The 22,068-nt window shown below is 53.9% G+C and overlaps 1 protein-coding gene across 1 annotated transcript in view; it reads left to right on the top strand.

Annotated features, from left to right (window-relative positions):
• STX1A (syntaxin 1A) overlaps window positions 1-22,068 on the top strand; it is a 74,581-nt gene that overhangs the window by 7,190 nt on the left and 45,323 nt on the right. The window contains exons 2-3 of the mRNA XM_048324922.1: window positions 7,561-7,638; window positions 8,785-8,884. Of these exons, the coding sequence (XP_048180879.1) occupies window positions 7,561-7,638; window positions 8,785-8,884 (178 nt within the window). The remainder of the gene's footprint in view (window positions 1-7,560; window positions 7,639-8,784; window positions 8,885-22,068) is intronic.

Genomic DNA, 22,068 nt, shown 5'->3' with positions numbered 1-22,068 from the left:
AGCCCCCCCAGCTCCCTCAGCTGCTCCTGGTGCTCCAGACCCTTCCCCAGCTCCATTCCTTTCCTTGGACATGCTGCAGCATCTCAATGACCTTCTTGTTGTGAGGGGCCCAAAACTGACCCCATGATTTGTGGTGCCTCAGTAGTGTCCAGCACAGGGGGACAGTCACTGCCCTGGTCCTGCTGGACACATTATTTCTGATACAAGCCAGGTACCGTTGGCCTCTTGCCCACCTGGGTTTATGTTCAGCCACTGCTGGCCAGCACCCCAAGGCCTTTCCCAGCTTTTCAGTGACTCTGCCCCCAGCCTGGAGAATTCCATGGGGTTGTTGTTGCGCAAATACAGGACCTGACACTTGGCCTTGTTGAATGTCACAGAATTGGCCTTGGCCCACTGATTCAGCCTGTCCAGATCCTTATGCTGATCCCTCCTGCCCTCCAGCAGGTCAACATCTCACCCAGCGTGGTATCTTCTGCTGAGGGTGCTCTCGATCCCCTTGTCCACATCATTGATAAAGCTATTAGACAGGAGTGGCCCCAACATTGATGCCTGGAGAACACCACTGGTGACAGGCAGCCAGCTGGATTTAATACTGGAATAGGACACAGCTGAGTTTGGGGCCTGTGTGCCATGGAATGGCCAATTTATCGTGGTGCACAGCTGTACTATATGGTCTGCAAAAAGAGCTGAGGCTGAGACCACAGATAGTTTAAATCATGGTCTTGGGGGTTCAGCTCTTCAGGGCTGTCTCCTGGGAGCATACCCTCTGGCTGTCCTTACCCTCAGCCTTGACACCACCTCCCTGGAAACCTTGAGGAGTAGGACTTCAGCCCTGCTTGAAGGGCTGGTTTTGGCTGCTGCAGATGCCTAAAGCAAACCCTGAAGTATGGGGAGGTCAGGGCAGCCCCACAGTGGGGGACTCGTTTGGTGGGTGGGAGACCCGGGGGTGCTCTGGACCTTGTCCAGGTGAGGCTGTGCTGAGCTGCCCTTGTACTGCCAAGCATCACAGAGCTAGGCTGGGATGTTTCCAGGGATCTGGGCATCTGTACACTTTCCTACGTGTCATTTAGGCTCTGTGAGATGGCTGAGATGTCAGTGCTTCTTGCTGCTGAGTTATTCTGACCTTGTCCTTCCTTGCACATCTGCATGCCAGAATGAGCTGCAGTGGGAACTCTCGGTGTCAGCAGCAGTGCCCTGGGCTTGGGGGTTTGGACATGGGGAACGAGGTGACTGCTGTTGGGTGTTGGACCCCCGTGTGCCACTCCATGTGGGGACACGATCCTGGACATGACCCACAGCTGCTCAGAGGCATCCCCAGGAGCAGCCCGTGCATCCCACCGTGTTCTGGTCTCAGTACAGAAAGGGCATCATTTTACAAAGCAAGTCAAGCCCAGATGGCTGGAATCTCTTTGGCTGGGCAGAGCAGCATGGAGGTGTTTGTAAATAAAAACAAACAGATGCAGCCTGGGAGTGAAGCCGGTGAGCAGCCTCCTGCATCTCAGGGATGAGGCCTTTCTTTGCTTAACTGAGTGGTCCCTAAAAGGGAGATGGCAGCTGGTGTGGCTTTTTCTTTCCCTTGTGCTTTTGTGAGGCTTGCCTTGTCTCTGGCAGGGTGGGAGGCAGCGTGGCCTGAGCCCATAGTCCTGTGGGGTGCTGGAGGCAGGCAACGGCTCACTGCCTGCTCAGGCAGAGATGTTTCCCAGGAAAATGTGCCAGCAGGGGTTGGTAGAGGGAGGTGCCTGGGTTCAGATGTGCCCAGCAGTGGCTGAGCCTGTTGTTCCTCTGCCCTGCCTCTGCTGCCTGCACCAGCTCCCTGGATGCATCTGGACATGGTCAAATCCATCTGCAGCACTGACAGGAGAGGACAGGAACTCGAGTCTGCATGTGGCCACTGCTGAGGTGACAGAGACCTGGTTATGCCCTGCACAGCCCACCCTGCCATCTTTGCTGTTTGGAGGAGAGCAGGCATCAAGTCTTTTCAGGTGTTCTGTGCTCCTTTGCCTCTTTCAGAAAGTGCTTGGAGAGGTAATGGGGTGGATTGGAACCATGGGGATGTAATTTGCTCAATAATGAATTTATTAGCATGTGCTGGTTGCAAAAGCCACAGAGCCAGGATGTTTCGGGGCTCTGCATGTCTTCCCATCCACTACTCCTCTTTGTCAGGGGTGGTATCACAGTTCGTCTCTGCCTCCACTTGGGATTTTGACCCTTGTGGAGGGCACTTTGAACCCTGTGAGGTTCTGAAAGCTGCTCGAGGAGCTCTGACTGACCTGCCCTCCCCATCTAGCTCCTGCTGCTCAGTGGCACTGAAGAGGCAGTGGCTCCCAGAGCCATCCCAGCTGCTGGTGTGGTGCCCACACGGTGCCACTGCTTGGCCTCTGGCAGTCTGGAGAAATAAATACCTTGCAAAAGAAGGGTTATCCTCACCTACCCTGTGTGGGGGAAAAAAACCTGGAAGCCCTGGGTGTCTGGTGCTGCCTGACAGTGCCTGAGGCAGAAGTGGAGGGGCACTGGGAGGAGGGTGTGCCCAACATGGGGAGTTCCCAAGCTGGGGAATTGTTTGCTGCTTGTGCTGAGCAGCACTTGCTGGTAGGTTTGACTGAGACAGGAGCTTTCCATGTGACTTTGGAAACCTGGGATGCTCACAGCTGGATTGTGTGAAGCCAAAACACTGTTGGCTGTGTGATGCTTTTTGTTTCCTTTGGAAAGTTTTGGTCTCGTACCTACTTTTGTACTAGAATTAATCATGGGGAGACACCTCAAGCTTGGGGTAGAGCAGTGAGGGCCAGAGTGGAGGGAGATGGTAGGAGCAGCTGATCCATCAGTGCCCTGCATCCTGTGAGCTGTTCTCCCAGTGGCATCTCCTCCGGTTCCAGTCCAAGTCACCCATTAGTGGACGTAGCTGCTGCTTCCTGGCTCAGGGGCTCGGGGTGGTGGAGTGGGACGATCTGCCTGACACCGGGGGTCAGAGGCAGTGTGGCACCGAGGGTGTTTCCAGTGACGTGTGTTGGACAGATGGTGCCCTTCTCCAGCCCGGAGTGACAAGTGACATGTGCCCTCCTGACCAGCAGGCTCCATCTGTGTAATTTCCTCTTCACAGGGCTTCTGGCTGGGCTCTGTGCTGCTCCTCCTCTCCAGCGCCTGCCCTAAATAACATCTCTCTGCCTGTCCATCAGCCTCTGTGCTCCCAGGAGTGGGCTACCCTCAACCAGGAGTGCCTCCGACAAGGCTGTGTGTAGCTTTGGCAGAAACCCTTCCATGGGTGGTGGGTCCCCTTTCTTCAGGATTTCTGGGTATGGTAGGGTCCAGTTGGCAGCAGGGATAGGACTAGGCAGGAATGTGGTATCCTTTGGGCAATGAGCCAGGCCTGTTTTGGATGTGGAAGGGACAAGCAAGAGGTGACAAGGAGAGAGGAGCATCTTGGCAGGTACCCTGCTCTCCTGCTGCTCTTCCTCTGCTGCCAGTCCCTGGCCTGCCTGGTTGCCGTACAAGCCTGCATTTAAAATTAACAGTGGGAATACTCTGCTCACAGGCTTCAAAAAGGGGCTCAGAATTATGGCAAATTGAGATCCTGCCAGAATGATGGCAAGAAAAGCTGGCTAGGGTTGTGGGAAAGGTGTGCTGAAGGTGCGTTTTTCTGTACAGGGCCGCAGAGGCTGACTGGTGCTTCCCATCCAGTTCCACCTCCCTGCCATGGGCAGGGACACCTTCCACTGAGTCCAGGTTGCTCCAAGCCCCGTCCAACCTGGCCTTGGACACTTCCAGGGTTGGGGCAGCCACTGCTTCTCTGGGCAACCTGTGCCAGGGCCTCACCACCCTCATGGACTGACATTTCTTCCCCATGTCCAACCTGACTCCACCCTCCTCAGTTCAACACCATTGTCCTGTGCTGGGACTCCAGAGGTGGAGGCAGCTCCAGGGTGTCTCAGGAGAGCAGAGCAGAGAGGGAGCATCCCCTCCCTCCCCTGCTGCCCACACTGCTGGGGATGAGCCCAGGAGACACTTGGCTTTCTGTGCTGCCAGTGCTCATGGCCGGGTCATGTCCCATTTGTCACCCACCAGAATCCCCTGATCCATCCCCACAGGGTGCTCTCAGCCCCCTTTCCTTTGACTCCTTCCTGTACATGACAATCCTGTTGGGTGCATGGTGAGGTGGCAGGAGCTGAAGGCAGGACATATGTCCCTCCATCTGTGGGGGCTGGTGTGGATGTCCTTGTCCCTGACATGGAGAGGCTTAGCAGGGTGGGGGGAAGAAAGATCCCCTGACCTGATGACGTGTCCAGGGCGGTGTTTGCGTTATCAAGTGCGTCTTCCATCACTCACAGTGTGTGTCCCCGGGATCTTGGCATTATCCAAGATCCTGGGGGGTGTAGCTGGGGGTCTGTTGTAATTGCCCATCCAATGGGCTCTCGGTACCACCCACCGAAGTGTGTGATGCTTAAAAGCTGTTGATGCTTAAAATCAAGCACAAGCCAAGCAGGCATTCGTGATACGTGAAATGGAATGTGAACATGGATGGTAGTTGTATTTCTGTATATCTGTATTCCTAGCTTTAGGATATGGTTCTTTGTGACCTCCTTGATGGTGAGCCTGCCCATGTGCTGTGAGTGCTGGGGGAGTGCTTGGGATGCTCTGGGAGCAACGGAGCATTTGTGGGCATTGCTCTGGAACCAGTTGTTGACCCCAAGTGGACCTGAGCTTACAGCCAGGCTTGCTGCTGGCCGAAGGAATGCCGCCGGGGTTGGGACTGGAGGGTGACAGCTGTCACTGTGCTCAGACGGTTTTGCTCCAAGGCTGGAGCAGTGATGACAGGGGGAGGGACTGGGCTGTCTGGTGGCACTGGCGTACAGGAAGGATTTAAAAGAGCCTGCGACCAAATCCTGCCCTTGACTCCAGGGAGATGTGGGAAGTGTTGTATGCGGTCGTGTATCGAGCTCTGCCCAAAGCCTGAGCTGTGCTTTGGCTCTCGATGCCGGACTGTGATGGCTGAAGGGAATGGGAGAGGTAGTGTGGACCTGCTGTGAGCAAACTGCTGAATTTTGAAAGCAAAAAGCTTCAGAGAAGAAGCTGGTTCTGCCTGATGCAGAGGGCAGTGCCTGCTGCAGGGATTGTACAGCCCTGGCTTGTACCAGCACCTGTGTAGCCAGTGGGACCAGGGCAGTGACCATCCCCTGGGCTGGGCACTGCTGAGGCATTTCAAATCATGGGGTCAGTTTTGGGCCCCTTGAAAAGGAAGACGTTGAGGGGCTGAAGCATGTCCAGAGAAGGGAACAGAGCTGGGGAAGGGTCTGGAGCACCAGGAGCAGCTGAGGGGCCTGGGGGGGGCTCAGCCTGGAGAAAAGGAGGCTTAGAGGGAACCTTCTTAACTCTCTACAACTCCCTGACAGGAGGGTGGGGCCAGTTGAGGGTCACTCTCTTTTCCCAGGTTATCAAGTGACAGGAGAAGAGGAAATGGCCTCACATTGCTCCAGGGGAGGTTTAGTTTGGATATTAGGAAAAATGTCTTCACAGAAGGGGTTGTCAAACCCAGGAACAGGCCATGCAGGGCAGTGGTGGAGTCATCATAACTAGAGGGATTTAAATGTACCAACCCATTCCCAGGCTGGCAGCTTTGGCCATGCCCCAGCCTCACTGTGCCAGCAGCTCATGGCCTGAGTGGCTGTGGTGCTGCAAATGGGAACAATTTCAGATTTTAGGGCACAGTTTTCTGTGCCCACAGAGTGATGGGTAAGAGCAGCACCATGCCTGCTTTTCCTTGTCAGGTGAGATTTTCACCAGAATTGTGGCAGCTCTCTCATCACAAAGGCTCTGGATAACCATGAATGGGATAACTGCGTGAGTGAGTTACCCAGGCAAAAAGTGCCACAAGTGGTGGGAAGGCTGAAAGCTGAGGTTTCCTCTGGATGATACCACCCAAATCAGTCACTGTAGAGTAGAAAGGGAATTTTAGGGGATAGGATAGATATTTCATCTGGCTTATTTCAGTGTAAGAGGGATCTCTCTGGAGATCTGGTAGTGGCTACCTCTCTGCAGAGTGCTGAGGGGCCATGGGGTGATGTGTCTGCAAAAAGTGCAATCATTATGAGATGAGTGGAGGCAGTCCTGCCTTATATCTCCATTCCACTGGCTTCTTCTCTCTTGTAAAGATGGAGTAAGAAGAAACTTTTCCACCCTGTTAATTTTCCATTTCCCTCCGTTGTGTAGCTGCTTTGGATAATAAATCTTTTAAATGTCTCCTTATGTGGAGGACTGTAATTTTTCCTTCCATCGAGAGCTTGCATCTCCTGCCTTTCTGGGACAGGAGGTGTTTTCATCTCTGGTGACAGTGACACACATGCTTCTGCAGACAAGGACAACCCCTCATTTGCCTGCTGTGACTTTACTAGTTCTGCTGTATTACCTGTTTGCTCCCACCTTTCCTGTACTCTGCAGCACTACTTTTATTTTCCCATCACAACATCCCTCATGTTTCCCATTACAGCATCCCTTGTGCTTTCCCATGTGGCAGCATTCCTTGTTTTTACCACCATGGCATCCCTTATGTCTTCCCGACGTGGCATTCCTCATGTTTTCCCATTGCAGCATCTCTCATTTCCCGTTGCAGCTTCCCTCATGTTTCCCATTGCAGCTTCCCTCATGCTTTCCTGTGGCAGTATCCCTCATGTTTCCCATCACAGCATCCCTCGTGTTTTCCCATCATGGCATCACCCATGCTTTCTCCCATGGCAGCATTCCTTGTGTTTCCCATGGCAGCATCCCTCATGTTTTCTCATCACAGCATCCCTCATGCTTTCCCATGGCAGCATCCCTTGTGCTTTCCCATAGCAGCATTTGTAGTGTTTCTTGTGGCAGCATTCCTGATGTATCCCATAGCAGCATCCCTTATGTTTCCCATGGTGGCATACCTGCTGTTTTCCCATGGGAGCATCCCTGGTGTTTGCCATTGCAACATCACTCATGTTACCTATCACAGCATCCCTTGTATTCTCTCGTCTCAGCATCCCTTGTGTTTCCCATCACAGCATCTTTCATGCTTTCCTGTTACAGCATCCCTCGTGCTTTCCCATCACAGCATCCCTCATGTTTTTCCAGTCGCAGCATCCCTTGTATTTCCCATCGTGACATCCCTCATGCTTTCCCATTGCAGCATCCCTGGTGTTTCCCATGGTGGAATCTGTGGTGTTTCCCATTCCTGCTCCTTGCAGAGCTGGTGTGCTCACACAGGACTGAGGGCGCTCTTGAAGTTCCCACTCCGTGGATGTGGGGTGTCCTTAGCTGTGTCCTATGCTCCCTGCAGAGGTCGTACCACGGGGCGCTGGCTGCCATGGTGTTTTGGCCATACCTCACTGCTCAATGTTTAGCTCTCTGCTCTCTCAGAGTCCTGGGAGCTTGGAGTGTCAGTGCCTGGGGTGTCCTTCACTTTGGCTAGTGTTTGCCCCAGCTCCTTTGAGCAAGTGAGCACAGGAGAAGGGGAAGATGCCCTTGAGAAGCTCCTGAAATAGAGCCGTGAACTCTGCAGCAAGCACTTGCTGATGCCTCTCTTCCTCTGTGTTGTTGCAGGCAAAGGACAGTGACGACGATGATGAAGTCACCGTCAGCGTGGACCGGGATCGCTTCATGGATGAGTTCTTTGAGCAGGTGAGGTTTGTTCCTCCCATGCAGCTTTGAAGCTGCTTCAGACCTTTCTGCTAGCACCAGGGCAGGTTGTGGATGGTCCAGGCTTCCCACTGCCACTGGGGAGCAGTGCTTGGGATGGGTCTGAGGGTCCTGCCCTGGCTGGTGCTGCTCAGTTGATGCTCAGGGTTATGCTGAGTGCTGAGCATCAGGAACCTGGCTTCCCTGCAGACCTGAGGCTGTGCTGCCCTATGGATGCTTTCCTGCTCCCCCTGCTCCTCCAGAACCCAGCGAGGCTGTTGCCCAGGTGATGGGAGCAGGGGAGCCTCACACACAGCTCTCAGGCCTTCCCCCAGAGCACCTCTGCAGAGCAGCAGTCTCTGCATGGGATTGATTTAATTTTGTGCCTCCTGTTCCCAAACAAGAGGTTGTCTTCTGGCATGTGGGTGGCTGTAAGATCTGCATGCGGATTTTTAGCACACCCTTAGCATGGCATGTGTGTGGGGGGTGTTAAAATGGATCTGTGCAGGCAATGGAGTGGGAACTGGGATAAATCTGATGTGCAAGTGGAGGAAGATGAGCAAAGGGGTGGTCTGAGCTGAAGGAGAAGACTGAATTAGAGGGTAAGCAGCCTGGCAGGCAGAGAGCACAGGAGAGGTTTCCCCTCTTGGCAATGCTGGTGTCTTCCTGTAGTACAGAAGTGCAGGGAAAATGCCAGAATGGATCTTTTGGAAAATGTGGCCTCCCTGGAATAGGGGGTGAGGATCAAACTGGGCATTTCTGGAGCTTTTTATGGAGCAAGGAGCCATGGGGGACTGAGCTGCTACCAGCCTGGTTTATGCAGCCTCAGCAGCGTTCTGCCAGAGGGGCAGTCTGGGAATAGATCTGATGCTGATTTATATAAATCCCAAAAGTTTCTCAGTGCATCACAAAGAATACAGGACATACAGTCTGTATTAAACTGCCGTGACTCAGAGCTGGCTGGTGGGATGAAGGAGGTCTGATTCCTCAGTGGTCATATAGTTTCCAGATGGTAAATATTTATCCAGGAGGATGTCTGATGTGGTTCAGACATGTCGTGGTTGCTTTGAAATAGGGTGTAATAATCCCTTCACTTTATAAAAGTCCAGGTCTGTCACAGACCACCTGTCTTGTTGTCTCACTCCACAGGTGGAAGAAATTCGAGGCTTCATTGATAAAATTTCGGAGAATGTGGAAGAAGTGAAAAGGAAGCACAGTGCCATTCTCGCTTCACCCAACCCTGATGAAAGTGAGTGAGCCGTGAGCTCCGTGTGCCCTGTGGGCACATGGCTTCACTGATGGGGTGGCTGGAGCCAGGCACAATTCCCTATATCTGCAGGTGGCCATGGCTGAATGGTGAGGGAGAGCTTGGACCTGCCTGGTGACTGGTGGCTTTGAGACCTGGAGAGGTGGTGAGAGTCCAGTGAGGCTGCCAGAAGGGAATTTCTGAAAGTACGGGGCAGTGTGGAGGCTGGGAAGAGCAAGCGGCTGTTTTTGTGGTGGTTGGCTGTTGTCTTGCCCTGGCTGCCTGGGAAAGTCCGTGGATAGGGCAGAACAGACCTAGTGTCACCTACTTGGCCCAGATATGTTACAGCTTCTCTTTGCGCCAGAGATGGGCACTTGGGACCTTTCATCTCTGTCCTGGGGACAATTTGTTGCTGGCTGGTCAAAGAGTCTATCCCTTCCAGACCTCTGTCTTCCTCAGTCTTGTCTTCCAGAGAAGAGGTTTGCTGCCAGGAGCTGGAGTTAGGGATTTGAGCACCCAAGAGATGGCAACATTTGGGTGCCTGGGGGATCTGGCAGAGTTAGAACTGCATACACGATGCTGTGGTCCCCTGTTCCCAGGTGGGAACAGTGCTCTCCCAGGGGAGCCAGAGGAGCTGGCTGTGGGGGCAGTGAGGTCAGCAGAGGCTTTCCAGCTTCAGTGTCTGCAAAACCCTTCCTTGCTGTGGAATGGGTGGGTCTGAGGGCTGAGCTGTGTAGGGAGAGCAGGGTTGAGCACTGCAGAGTGGGGCTGGACTCTGCCCAGGAGTCACTGGAACAGCTCTGCTGCCTCAAGCTCTGCCTTCAGTGTAGCAGTGAGCCCAGGTGGCTCTCCTTTGCCCACCTCCATCGTGGTGCTGGTGTCACAGGGGTGTTGGGTGCTGGAGGTTTGACCCTGCAGGATGGCCACTGGCAGCCCTCATTTTGGCAAAGGTGTTGCTTCTATGGGCTGAGCCCTGCTCGTGCTCCCAGTGCTTAGAGGCTGGAAAACTGAGACCAGGTCTCTCTCTGGTCATCTTCCCTCCTTCCATCCACTTCTCATTTGCCCAGTGCAATTCCATGTCTGCTTGTGGAATTGTTCCTAGAGGTCCCAGGAGGGTGGCCCCACACCCACTGCCCTGTGTCCAGCCCTATGTCAAATCAGTAGATACTGTAATTACTTGAAAGGACTGGCCCTTCCTTAATTGTCTCAGACTCCCCTCTCCTGGCAGCTGCTCCTCAGCTAAAATTTCCTTGGCCAAGAATGGAAGTGAGGGATTTTCTCAAGGGAATTCACATGTCTCAGGCTGTTGCTCAATCATCCTCCAGGCTCTTGTGCTTTCACTGTAAGATGTTGCAGTGTTCCTGTTTGGGGGTGTTCAGAAAAGAGCTGTCACTACTGTGCTCTTGGCTGCTGCAGTGGCACGGGGTCCACTTGGGGCTGCAAAGGGCACTCATGGCCTAAAAGCATAATAGTCTATTTAAAAGTCTGAGATCTGCAGTGAGCAGGATGTGGTGACATTCCCATGACTTCCAGAAGCATCCAGGACATTGGAAGTGCTCCTGGTTTTGTTTTACAGTGTTACTTTGCCTTGTGTCTTGGTTTGAAAGACAGGCGTCTGCTAAGGAAGGCAGAAGCCTCCCTTGGAATGGCAGATGTAACCCCCCTTTCCTCCGAGTTATAATTTTGAAATCCAGGGGGCTTTTAGGCAAAGATGTGGGCAATAGGAATAACAGTTCTTTACTATTATATATCTCTATGTGTATAACCAGTCGAACAACCAGCAACAACTCTGGCAGTAACAGCGAACAATCCCAAACCCAGTGCCAGCCTTCTCGGCTGCCGGGCCCTTTCCCCTCGGGTGCAGTTCCGCTCGCAGCCGGCAGGGGCGCTGGCGGCTCCCGGTGAGCAGGGCAGGTGCGATGGTTCCCCCGCGCCTGCAGGGGGCGCTCCGGAGCGAGCTCGGGAAACCCGCGGCACCGGTGCCCCGGGATCCCGGGAAGGGATGGGACAAAGGAGCCTCACAAACCCCTGGGCAGCCGATCCCGGTGTCCGGCCGGACCCTTGGGAATGGCAGGCTGGAACAGCAGGGAGGAGCACAAATTCCGGATGGCAGACGAGGTGTATCCCAACGGAGAACCCCCCGCAGGTCTGGGCAGGCAGGGCGAGCAGGGCTACAATGCAGCGAAGGCTCGAAGCAGCAGCGGGGCAGGGCGGTCACAGCCCGGCCTCCAGCGGGGCAGGGAAGGCAGACTTGGGATCCCGGGGCTTCTCCAGCAGAAGGAAAAGTAGCTGAAGAAAGCAGGCTGAGACCGACTAACTACACACTCAGGTGAAACAAAAAAAGTAACCAGCTCTTTTGTTTTCCTTAAGTACCCAGCCATTTGTTCCCCTAGCAACATGTATGGGGGAAATTCCTTTAACAGAAAAAAAAAACCCCATAAACCAGGAGAGCTCCTAAAACCCCATCACCTTGGTATTGTAGAGAATTCAGTTGTCATACCAAGAATTTTTTGGACAGGAAGACACACATTAATCTGAAATTAGTGATTTGTAGCATTGTGGTGTGTCCAGGAGGTATGGTAGGGCTCAGAGGTGGATAGACTCAGAATCACAGAGTGCTTTGGGTTGGAAGGGACCTTCAAAGATCATCCAGTTCCACCTCCCTGCCATAGGCAGGGACACCTTAAATCTAGAACAGTGGACCACTTGCTCCAAGCCCTGTCAGATCTGCCCTGGAGCACTTCCAGGGATGGGGCAGCCACAACTTCTCTGGGCAACCTTTGCCAGCCCCTCACCACCCACACAGTCTGACATTTCTTCTCCATGTCCAATCTGACCCCACTGCCCCTTGTCCCAGCCCTTGGACCATTTTGGTGGCCACCTCTGGACCTGCTCTGCCAGGTCATTGTCTGTGCTGGCAGCCTCATCCCCACCCTCCTGTGTTCCTGAACCCACAGAGAACCTGCTCATTAATGCAAAGGCTATTTGTAACCCAGGGCTTTGAATTTATTGAGATTAATTTGGAAATCCATAAACAAGTTCCCATGAGGCACGGGAGGGGGATGGAACCAAAGGACATTGAAATGTAGGTTGTGAGAGGCTAGTTTTGGGATGTGCTCACTCGGGTTTGCTGTTTAACATGGCAAGGAGTGACACCTGGGATGGCCATCAGGGCAAGATATTGCTCTCTGCAGGGATTTGGGATGCTGCTGGTCCCCTCTGGAACAGCACCTTGCTTATTTCTTAGTGATCTCTAAGTACTTTAGCATCATGTGGAACCTTCACTGCAAGATAATAGGAAATGTTCCTCCAGGAAACAAGAGAAGGTCACAGACTTCTCATCCTTGTCTGGAGGCACATGTGCTGTGCAGCTTGGTTTGGTGTGGGTGTTGCTTCTCTGTCAAAGATACAAGCTTATTAAACACCACCAGCATGTCCCTCCTGGAACTGGAGAACTTTGAAGTGGTGCTTTAGACTGGGGCAGAGCTGGGCTGGTAGTGTGGGAAACGGATTTGCAGTGATTGGCGTTGCTGTTGGAACACTGAGTGGAGGGAGGGATGGATGGAGAGATGTGTAGTGGCTGCTGGTGAATAGCTGCTTTCTCAGGGTCAGTAATAGAAGAGAGGGACTCCATGGGTACAGTCCCACTGGAATCTGCTTCTTAAATGGCTGTGCTTAGGCAAATGCAAGCCCTTGGTGTCCTTCATTTGCAGGAGAAAGTGAGGTCCAGGTGTCTGTGTGAGACCTGGATTTACCCACCTGCCTGGCGTGCAGAAGTGCATGTCTCAAGGAAGGGCTCATCCCTCCGTTCCTGCTGATCCCTCTTCTGGCTGCACAGACTGTTCGTGGATCTGCCTTGCCACTGCTGCCTGGGCTTATTTTGGAGCCCAGTGGATGGGCAGCTGGCTGGCTAGCTGGCTGGCTTTGCCGCTGGGCCAGTGAGGTGACAGCCCACGGCTCCAGCAGGTTTGGATCCGGCTGCAGGGGCACCAGGAAGGTCTCCCCACCCAGCTGGGCGGTGTTGTGGTGGGACTGGGGTGGGCTTGAGAAGCTGAGGGACTGTGTTCCTCCTTTGGTTGGGGTCATCGCTGTGCTGCTCCAGATTTGAGTCACGGCTCCTGGTAAACCCATTCCTAAAATCCTTCCCAGTGAGTGCTGTGACTGTTGTTGCTGCTGGTGCTGGAAGCAGCTACTCCTACTTGGTCCTTCATCCAGGCCGCATCCCAGAGGAGGTGGCTTTGGGTGGCATTCCAGCTGGCAAGGAGTGAAATCACATTTGTTTTTTTCCTGGAGTGGTCAGGAAGGGCTTCTCTGCCATTCCTCTTCTCTGAGCGTTGCATCCCTCCACTGGCCATGCTCCATGGCTCTCCAGAGCTGTGTTATGTAACGAAGGCTGTTTGCTCAATGAATTGCCTCTGGGAACGTAAATCCTCAAATCCCAAGTCATGTCTCTCAGCCTGTCAGCTCAGCCCATCTCCGCAGGCTTTGGGAGACACAATAAATATTTCAGACCTGGAAGCAGGTCCATTACAGCTGCACCAGGACAGAAGGGGAGGTTCACTTCCATGGGCACTTGACCTCCAGCTTCATAATTTTAGCTGTGCAGGCTCAGGGTGGTGGCATTGGACACCAGGGTGCAGCGCCTGGGTGACTTTGTTCAGTCTCTCTTGGCTGCTGGGAGTTCCTTGGAGAGTGGCCTCTATTAGTCCTAGCAGACCATTTTCTGGTGGAGAGATGTGTCAGGTGGGCGAGGAGACAAGCTGTAGCTGCTCACTTCTGTCTGATGCTGTTGAGGTAGCACTGGCCTGTGCCAAAAAGACAATTTGGAGCTGTCTGGGTGCCGAGGTGCTGGCTGGACCCCTCTGAGCTGGCTCCGTGCTGTCCTGTAAACACAACCTCACCTCTCAGCACATCCTTTCAGCGTGTGTCCCAGCAGGAAGCCCAATGTACTCTGAGGAGCTGCTACTCTGGTGCTGCTGGAGGGGCGAGGCTGGGGCAGGTTCCTGCTGGAGCTGCCCCCCTCAGACATGGCCTTCTGCCCTCTCAGCTCCGCTTCCCACTGTGCAGTGGTTTTCTGGGGCTACTTTCCTTCCGGTGCCTGGTCGCATGAGGGCAGGGAGGAGACTTTCTTGAAGACCAGGAGTTGCAGTAGTGCTGTGTTGGAGGCTGCAGGCTCAGGACTGTGTGATGCTCCTTTTGGGGGGGAGCAGTGGAGAGGACAGGTGAAGGTTTCAGCCTGACTTTGTTCTCCTGTCTTCTCTTTGCTCCTTCACCCTCTCCCAGCTTCCCTTGGATGGGAAATCAGAGACAGCCCAGACTTCATCAGACTTTGAAGGTGAAACAAGTGTGGTCCCTGCAGAGCGAGGGATCTGGGGAGAAAGCAAGAGTAACATGTCCTCCCCTATTCATCTTCTGCTCTCACCCTCCATCTGTAGCCTTAATGGAGCTGGGAGCTGCCCCTGCCCAGGCAGTCTGGCCTGAAGGAGGGATACATTCACAGAGTGGCTTGGACTGGAAGGGACCTTAAAGCTCCTCTCGTTCCAACCCCCTGCTGTGGGCAGGGACACCTTTCACTAGCCCAGGTTGCTCCAAGCCCCATGCAATCTGGCCTTAAACACTTCCAGGGATGGGGCAACCACTGCTTCTCTGGGCAACCTGTGCCAGCCCCTCATGGTCTGACATTTCTTCCCCATGTCCAACCTGACTCCACCCTCAGTTCAACACCATTGTCCTGTGCTGGGACCCCAGAGGTGGAGGCAGCTCCAGGGTGTCTCAGGAGAGTGGAGCAGAGGGGGAGCATCCCCTCCCTCCCCTGCTGCCCACACTGCTGGGGATGAGCCCAGGAGACACTTGGCTTTCTGTGCTGACAGTGCCCATCGCTGGGTCACGTCCTATTTGTCACTCCCCAGAATCCTCCAGTCCTTCTCTGCAGGGTGTTCTCCATCCACCCCTTCATCTCTCCAGCCTTCCCCCAGTTTCTGCTGGCACTGGGGATTGCCCTGACCCAAGGGCAGACTTTGCCCTTGGATTAGTTGGATGTCAGGATGTGGAGTGGCTTTGATGGACATAAAATCATGAGTGGCCCAGGGAAGCTGGATGATTCTGGTTGCTTCTCGCAGCTCCTGGAGTGGGACTGAGGCTGCAGGACACACCAGTGCAGCAGGTGGATGCCATGGTCCTTACCAGCAGCCTCAGTGGGGTGGAAAGGGCATGGTGTGGTAGTAGAGCCACAGCAGAGCAGATACTCATGGAGACGGGGGAACAGGTGCCATCTGCCCCTGTGGCTCTCAGCATCCTGCCTCTTTGCTTCCTGCTTCTCCCTCCTCCAGGCAGGTCCATAAGGGAATGTGTTCTCAGCCTGTCTTTTCACCCAGATCCGGTGCAGCTGTGGCTGCCTCTTATACCAAACCTGGTGTGTGGTGTAGAGACTGGAGGGGTGTTTGGTGCAGGGATGGAGGTTCCTCTGCTCACTGGGGGATCCAGGACCTCCCCGCCTGCCTCCAACACCTCACTTGGCCTGGCCATCCCTAGCAGTGCGGTGCTAATGCTAGCCATGGCCCTTATGGCAGTGCCACACTGTGCTCAGTTTACCTCAGGTGGCTTCATCCTGTCCCTGTGTCACACAGATACTTCTGTCACCCTTGCACACACTGCTCCAGCTCCATCTTGGAGGAGTTTTGTTTCTCCTGCCAGTAATCTTTGTTAAAGGGCCACTCTAGGACATACCCTCCAGTGGTCTTCTCATTTCCAGCCCAAGTCTGTTTACAATCGATTTATATACCAGCGTCAGCCCAAGAACAAATATATTTAGCTTAAAGAGCTGTTTGCCCTTCTGGCTTCATCCTGGCAGGTTGCTGCAGCAGCTCAGGTGTTTTGTGTAGGCTTTGCACAATCCCCACCTTCCCATGCCCCAGCACCTGCCCCGGCTCTGGTTTTAAAGGGATGGGGTACCCCAGGGTATAAGGTCTCCAGGACTTTTTGACCTGGCTGCTGGTCAGCATTTCTTGAGCTTTTCAGACTGGATTGCCCTTCACTTTCCCTGTGGAAGTTGGGATCTGTCTGTGTGGGATGGGCTGGGGTTTCCTGTGTTTGGGTGGTGGGTGCTGCGCTTGGCTAGCCACAGGCAATGTGTGTTTAAAGGACGTGGACAGAGCGAGGGCTGGCAGGTCATGGTGGCTCCTCTTGTGTGTGAGCAAGGGACTCGTCCATATGTCAGCTTGTGGACACAGCTGTCCAGGGCGTGATCAGTCCAGTCCTCCCTGTGGTCTCTGGGAACAAGCTGGCAAAATGCCACCCTTCAGCTCTAAACCAGCCCACTTCCTCCTGGCACTGGTCCAGTGGGTGCCATGGGGTGCAGGCAGAACAGGGGTGAGTGTGTTGTGGGTATGCTCAGGCTATGAGTGCCAGGGATGCCTAGGCCGTGAGTTTAGGGATGTTCAGGCCATGGGTGTGGGAACACTCATGCTGTGGATGCTCATGCTGTGGATTCAGGGATGCTCAGGCCATGGGTGTGGGGATGCTCAGGCCTTGGATGCAGGGATGCTCACGCCATAGGTGCCAAGGATGCTCAGGCCATGGAAGCAGGAACACTCATGCTGTTCCTCATCTTCCCTTTGCCACCACTGTGTGAGGCTCCCGCAGCTGTGCCATGCCCAGCATGGTGGCACCCACTGCTGGCCCTTGGGTGCTGCCCACAGGAATAGGACACATGGACTTTGTATGCATCATACCAACGCTGCAGTGAGGGTACCTGGGACATCTCTGTCCTCTCTTCCTGTGCCCCTGTGTCTTTTTCTTTTGTTTTTTTGTTTGTATTATTCCATCTGAGATTCCCTTTTCCCGTGCAGTTCTCCTGCATACCCCAGCTCCATGATCACCAGCATCCATTGTCTGTTCCATCACCTTGAGCAGCACTGGGTGATCCACACACACTGAGTGCAGAGTAAATATCAGTTAACTGGAGTGTGATTCATGGCAACATGAAAAAAAGAATCAAAATCTGCTGCTCTGTAATTATTTTGGGCTTAATTTAGCTGAAGGCGTTAGTGGCACTCCTGGAACGTGTTATTGCTGCTGCTGGAAATCTTTATCTCCTTTGGGCTGCGCTCCCTGTTGCACCCCAGAGCCTGTTACGTGATGGGCAGTGAGGAGGTGACTGTGGAGCAGGAGCCCATCCTTGCTGCTGGAGGTGCTGCTGCTGGCATCTCAGTGCAGAAGGGACCCGTGGCTCCTTGGCTTTGTGTGACTAGCAGCACTGTCACCCAGGACAGTACCTCAGTCCCTGTTTTTCTGTGTGCTGGGTGGCTTGGGATAGAGTAGGAGACAAGGAGCCCTGGAGGTGAGGGGACATGAGGCCATCACTGTCCTGAGCCCTGCTGCCTGTGGCACCCTTATCTCTCTCCCCTGGTTCCTCTTGTCTGTGTGTGAATTTGGTCCCACTCCCGTTGTGGTCCTTGAGCCCTGGCCAGGATCCACATGGATGGATGGGTGAGCCGAGCTGGCTGCACAGTGAGTCTGTTGGCCCTCTCCTGAAGCCTGAATTTTCTGGTCCAGGAAGGTTAGAGAGAGGGAGGAAGCAGAGAAAGGAGCCAAAATGTGAGGGGATATGGCAACTGTGCCCCTCACTGTGTGGGCTGGCAGAGCTCAGCTCTAGTCCAGGGCTCTCCCAGCCATCACTGGATGCAGTGGGCTGGGGTGCTGCCTGTGGCATGTGGTGTCCTCAGGCTCTCCTGCCCCTCTGTAGCAGCCAGGGACCCTGCTCTGGTGGCAGTGAGCTGGGCTGTGGCGTTGTCCCCAGCAGATGGGATGCTGGGTGGTATTGGTGGCATCAGTGGCACAACTCTTGGGTGTCACACACACTGGTCTTTGGTTGAGTTTCTCTCATCTCCTTCCAGCAGCCAGGATCTCCCCCATCCTCTCCTCACCCCTTCAGTCCTCCTCATGGCATGAATATGACTGGGATTCCTCATGCTTTTGGCTCTCAAGTTTGGCATTGTCAGTGTGGGGGGAGGTGGTTAAGGGGGGTGTGAAAACCAGAGAGTGAAGGACGGAAATGTGGGGCTGCTCTGGCAAGTGCTGGGAGAAGGAAACGGCAGGATCAGAAGCAGCAGCCCGGTGTCTGTGAGGTGAGGAGAGGAGGCCAGCCCTGCCCTGCGCAGCTGTGTCACCATGGCTGGCACAGCACTGACGCCCCTTGGAGCCACATCTCCCCTGGATGGGCCATGTCACCCAGCAGTGTGGCTTCCTGGGGCGCTGCCTGTGCAGGCAGAGAGGGGCAGGGACCCCAGGGTGGGGAGGGTTGCTCTGCAGCAGACCCCATCCAGCCCCAGCAGCATTTCCTTTGCCGCTGGAGCTCTGCCTTCTCTTGCTGAATCTCCATTGTCTTGGTGCTGACACTGGGGATAATTAATCCCTTATCTGCAGAAATGGGTTTAGGAGGGCTGAGATGAACAAACCCTGAATCCTTTTACTCTTTCTTGAGATTATTCTGACATGTGGAAGGCTGGTGCTTTCTAGGCATGCTGAGAGCAGGAGCAGCAGAATCTGGTCAGTAGAGCCAGGCAGCAGCACAGGCAGGAGGAGGGTGGCCAGAAGTCCTGGTGTCTCTGGGACCTCAGCATCACCCATGGAAATCCCACTGTGGGCACACCAGGAGCTCCTGCTATGGGCACGTGCCAAGAACTGACTCTACAAAGATACAGCTAAGTCACTGAGAGGGGGAAAGTCAGGGATAGTGAGTGGAAAACTGCTGGGATTAGCTTGAGGAGGAATTATTGGTGAAAATCCATTTGGATCTGGGAAGGCAGTGGCTGTGTGTGTCACTGGGTGACTACTCAGATGTGGCAGGGAGGTGCGTGGCTGTGCTTCAGGTGGGAGGAGAGGGAGAAGAAGTCAAAAGTGAAGAGTTCAGGCAAGCAGTGTGAGGAAGTGGTAGCCAGAGCAGGAAATCTGAGTGCTGAAGGACCCTGGGAGCTCTCACAGTGGGGAGAAAGGAGCCCAGAGGAGCACAAGTGGATTGGGTCTGGTGGAGGGGTGGGATGTTGCTGTCTGGGTGCATGGGCACCTTTGACTGGGCTGGTGAGGTGGACATGCCAAGGAGGGGAGACCATGGCTGCAGTGTGGGAAACCTCATGTTGGACAGGGCTGGAGTCTGCCAGAAATGGCTCCCCTTACCCCTTGGGTTGTACAGTGTCTGGGCTGCATCAGTTGGAGATGAGGGTTCTCTGGATTGGTGCTGGGGTCCTCTGGCGTGAAAGCTGCAAGCGCTGTGGTCAGTTTGGCTGCCCATAGTTTGCCAACATCAACTGATAAACTGGAAGAGGATTTGAGGGGTGGACAGCCAGGATACCCAGTAGGAGACTGGGCAGCCTGCTGGGAGAGCAGGTTGGATGGTGATGCAACCAGCTCCCAGACACTCCTGGAGGGAGTGAAGCCCTGACAGTCCTGGGCAGCACCAACCAGGTGAGCCCAGCTGGAGAGTCTCATCAAGGTGGGAATGGGTGCCTGTCCCATCCCTGACTGATCAATGCAGAGCAGAGCTCCTTACAAAACCTGCACAGGGATGGGTGACCAGTATCTGAGGGGGTCAAGCTGGGAATTGGCAGGAACCGGTGAAATGAGCTGTTCCGCTTCAGCCTGGGGCAAACCTGGCACTGGGCACATCTGCCCTGCCATGCTGTCCACTGCCCTCCCCACCACTCTGCGAAGCTGACTGCGCTCCTTCAGGAATGGGGCTACAGCTGCTTCGAGTTCAGGCCAAACCAATAGTGCTTCTGCAGTGTTCCTGAATGTCTTGGGGTGAGTTCATGTTGTGTATCCCCTATCGCCGCTCTATGCCCAGAAATGAATTCTTTGCCTTTCTGTGTCTTTAAAACTGGGTGTGAGAGAAAGAAAAAAAGCCAGATGAACTTTTCAAAGCAGTTAGTGCTCAAGGACATGGAGATAGCTGCTTCTGAAGCAGCAAGAGCGGAGGAAGCACCCTGCTTGCTTTTCAGCTAGCTTTCGGCTCTGTTTTCTCCAGAGAGAGACTGAGAGTCTTCTTTTTTTTCTGGGACTTCGGTTTTTCCCTCTTCTCTTCTGGAACTGTTTGGCAACACCAAAATGTACCTGGGAGACCTTACATCTCTGGCCTGGAGGGGGCTATGCCGAAAACCCAGCTCCAAAGAGGAGGAGAGAGACCATACCCACAGAAAGGACTTTAAATCTTACCGGGTTTCTCTCCACAGTGAGAGGTTTTATTATTTAGTATTATTATTCTTTTCCTGTGTGTTTGTTAAATAAATAGGTTTTTTTCCCTATTCACTTTCCTCTGAGGAAATTTTTTTTTCCTGAACCTGGTGGGGGAGGGTTGGTTGTAACCTGCCTTCTGTCAGAGGATATTTTCCTCCAAATTTGTCTCAAACCAGCACACTGAGATACATGGGACATTTTTCCTTCTGAATAGTGGCAAAACAAAGACACATGGAATAGGATGTCCAGTCCAGTGATGCTGGCCCATGGCGTGGCTGTGGCGCTGTGCAGTATGTTCTACCCAGTGCTAAAAACAGCGCTCAGCCAGGAGAAAAAGAGGCTCAGGAGGGTCATTCTTGCTCTCTACAACTCCCTGATAGGATGTAGCAAGGTGGGGAAAATATATTCACAGAAAATGTGGTCAGGCAATAGAATAGGCTGTGAAGGGCAGTGGTGGAGTCGCCATCCCTGGAGGGATTTCACAGATGTGTGAATGTGACTGTTGGGGATATGGTTAGTGGTGGCAGTGCTGGGTTAACAGTTGAACTCAATAATCTTAGAGGGCTGTTCCAACCTAAATGATTACATGATAATCTGGTTCCTTTTTAGAGACAGTTCACATAGTGCTGGTGTACATTTGACAAAATCACTGCAGTAATCAAGTGTTTGACTGTCGTTCTAAATCTTTTCTGCGCTTGTTTTAGGAGAAAACATTCAGACAGCAAGTATCTCCCATTCCCCCTGGATTTCCCCCCAAAATCCCTGTATTTCATAGCAGCACCACCCACATTCTCTATGGGGCTCCAGCCCACTCTCCTGACACGCCGTGCTAGCCCCCTCTCTCCAGGGTCTCTGCCCACTGCCCTCCTCCTGCACCCATGGTTGATCCAAGGGTGCTGCTGGCTGTGAGGCTGCCGTGGCGTGTGGGTGCAGGAGGGGTGGGAAATAACGATTCCCTGCCTTCCAGGAAGATGATTAATCACCGCGGGGGCACTGCTGCCCATTTGCTGTTACTGGAAGCCCTGCAGAGAGCTGGGTGGAAGGGCTCTCCCTCCTGAAAGTGCCTGGGAGCTGCTGATTTGGAGTGGTTGCTGCTCTGGCAGCTGCCAGACCAACCCTGCAGGCAGATCCCTGCTGCCTGCACAGAGCTGCCTGCCTGCCATCCAAGGGCTTGGAATCCCACTGGCAGAGCTGGCACACGGGTGTTCACCAGCCTGGCCACCCCCGCACAAGCACATGGCCTGGACATTCTTGAATACCACTTGGACCTCCTGTTTCCTGAGCTGGGCAGTATTTGGTGTCACGAGCTACCCAAAAGCTCAATCAGGACTTGGGATTTATTTTTATTTCCCCTTTTCAGGATCCTTTGCTGTCTCCTGGGTTGTCCCCATCCCCTCTGCCCGGCTTGAGCTGTTGGCAAAGGGACTGAGGGAGTGGGAGGATGTAGGGGTTGGCTTCATGCATGTTCCACAGCCCAGACCAGTGTCTGTCTCCTGGGCTCTTCCCTGCCATGGATGGGAACTCTCTCTAGCTTGTCTCAGGTCCTGCTGAGGCTGAGGCTGTTTGTTCAGAGAGCTTGGGGTGAATAGCAGCCTGTGTGGGTACTTTTAAGGTCTTGGATGGCAAGGGCTGGGGACAGAGTGAGTAGGGAATGGCTCTGGATATCAGGGCCGCAGTTAGAGCTTCAGTCTGCAGACAGGAGAGAGTGTGCTCCAGCTTAGGCTCTCCATGAAGTCACAGCTTCCTTATGGACACATTTGCATGCTCCAGCATGGGGTCCTCCGTGTCTGCAGGGGGACATCCTGCCTCACCATGGTTTTCATCATGGGCTGCAGGGAGCTCTGCTCTGGTGCCTGGAGCACCTCCAGCCCCTCCTGCACTGGCCTCAGGGTCTTCAGGGCTTTTTCTCTCACATGGTCTTGTTCCTCGCTCACAGCTGCTGTTGGACATTGTTTTGT

Source organism: Corvus hawaiiensis, chromosome 20 (assembly GCF_020740725.1).
Source record: "Corvus hawaiiensis isolate bCorHaw1 chromosome 20, bCorHaw1.pri.cur, whole genome shotgun sequence".
Taxonomy (NCBI): domain Eukaryota; kingdom Metazoa; phylum Chordata; class Aves; order Passeriformes; family Corvidae; genus Corvus; species Corvus hawaiiensis.
The sequence above is the reverse complement of the archived record's forward strand: the minus strand, read 5'-3'. Positions and strand labels throughout refer to the sequence as shown.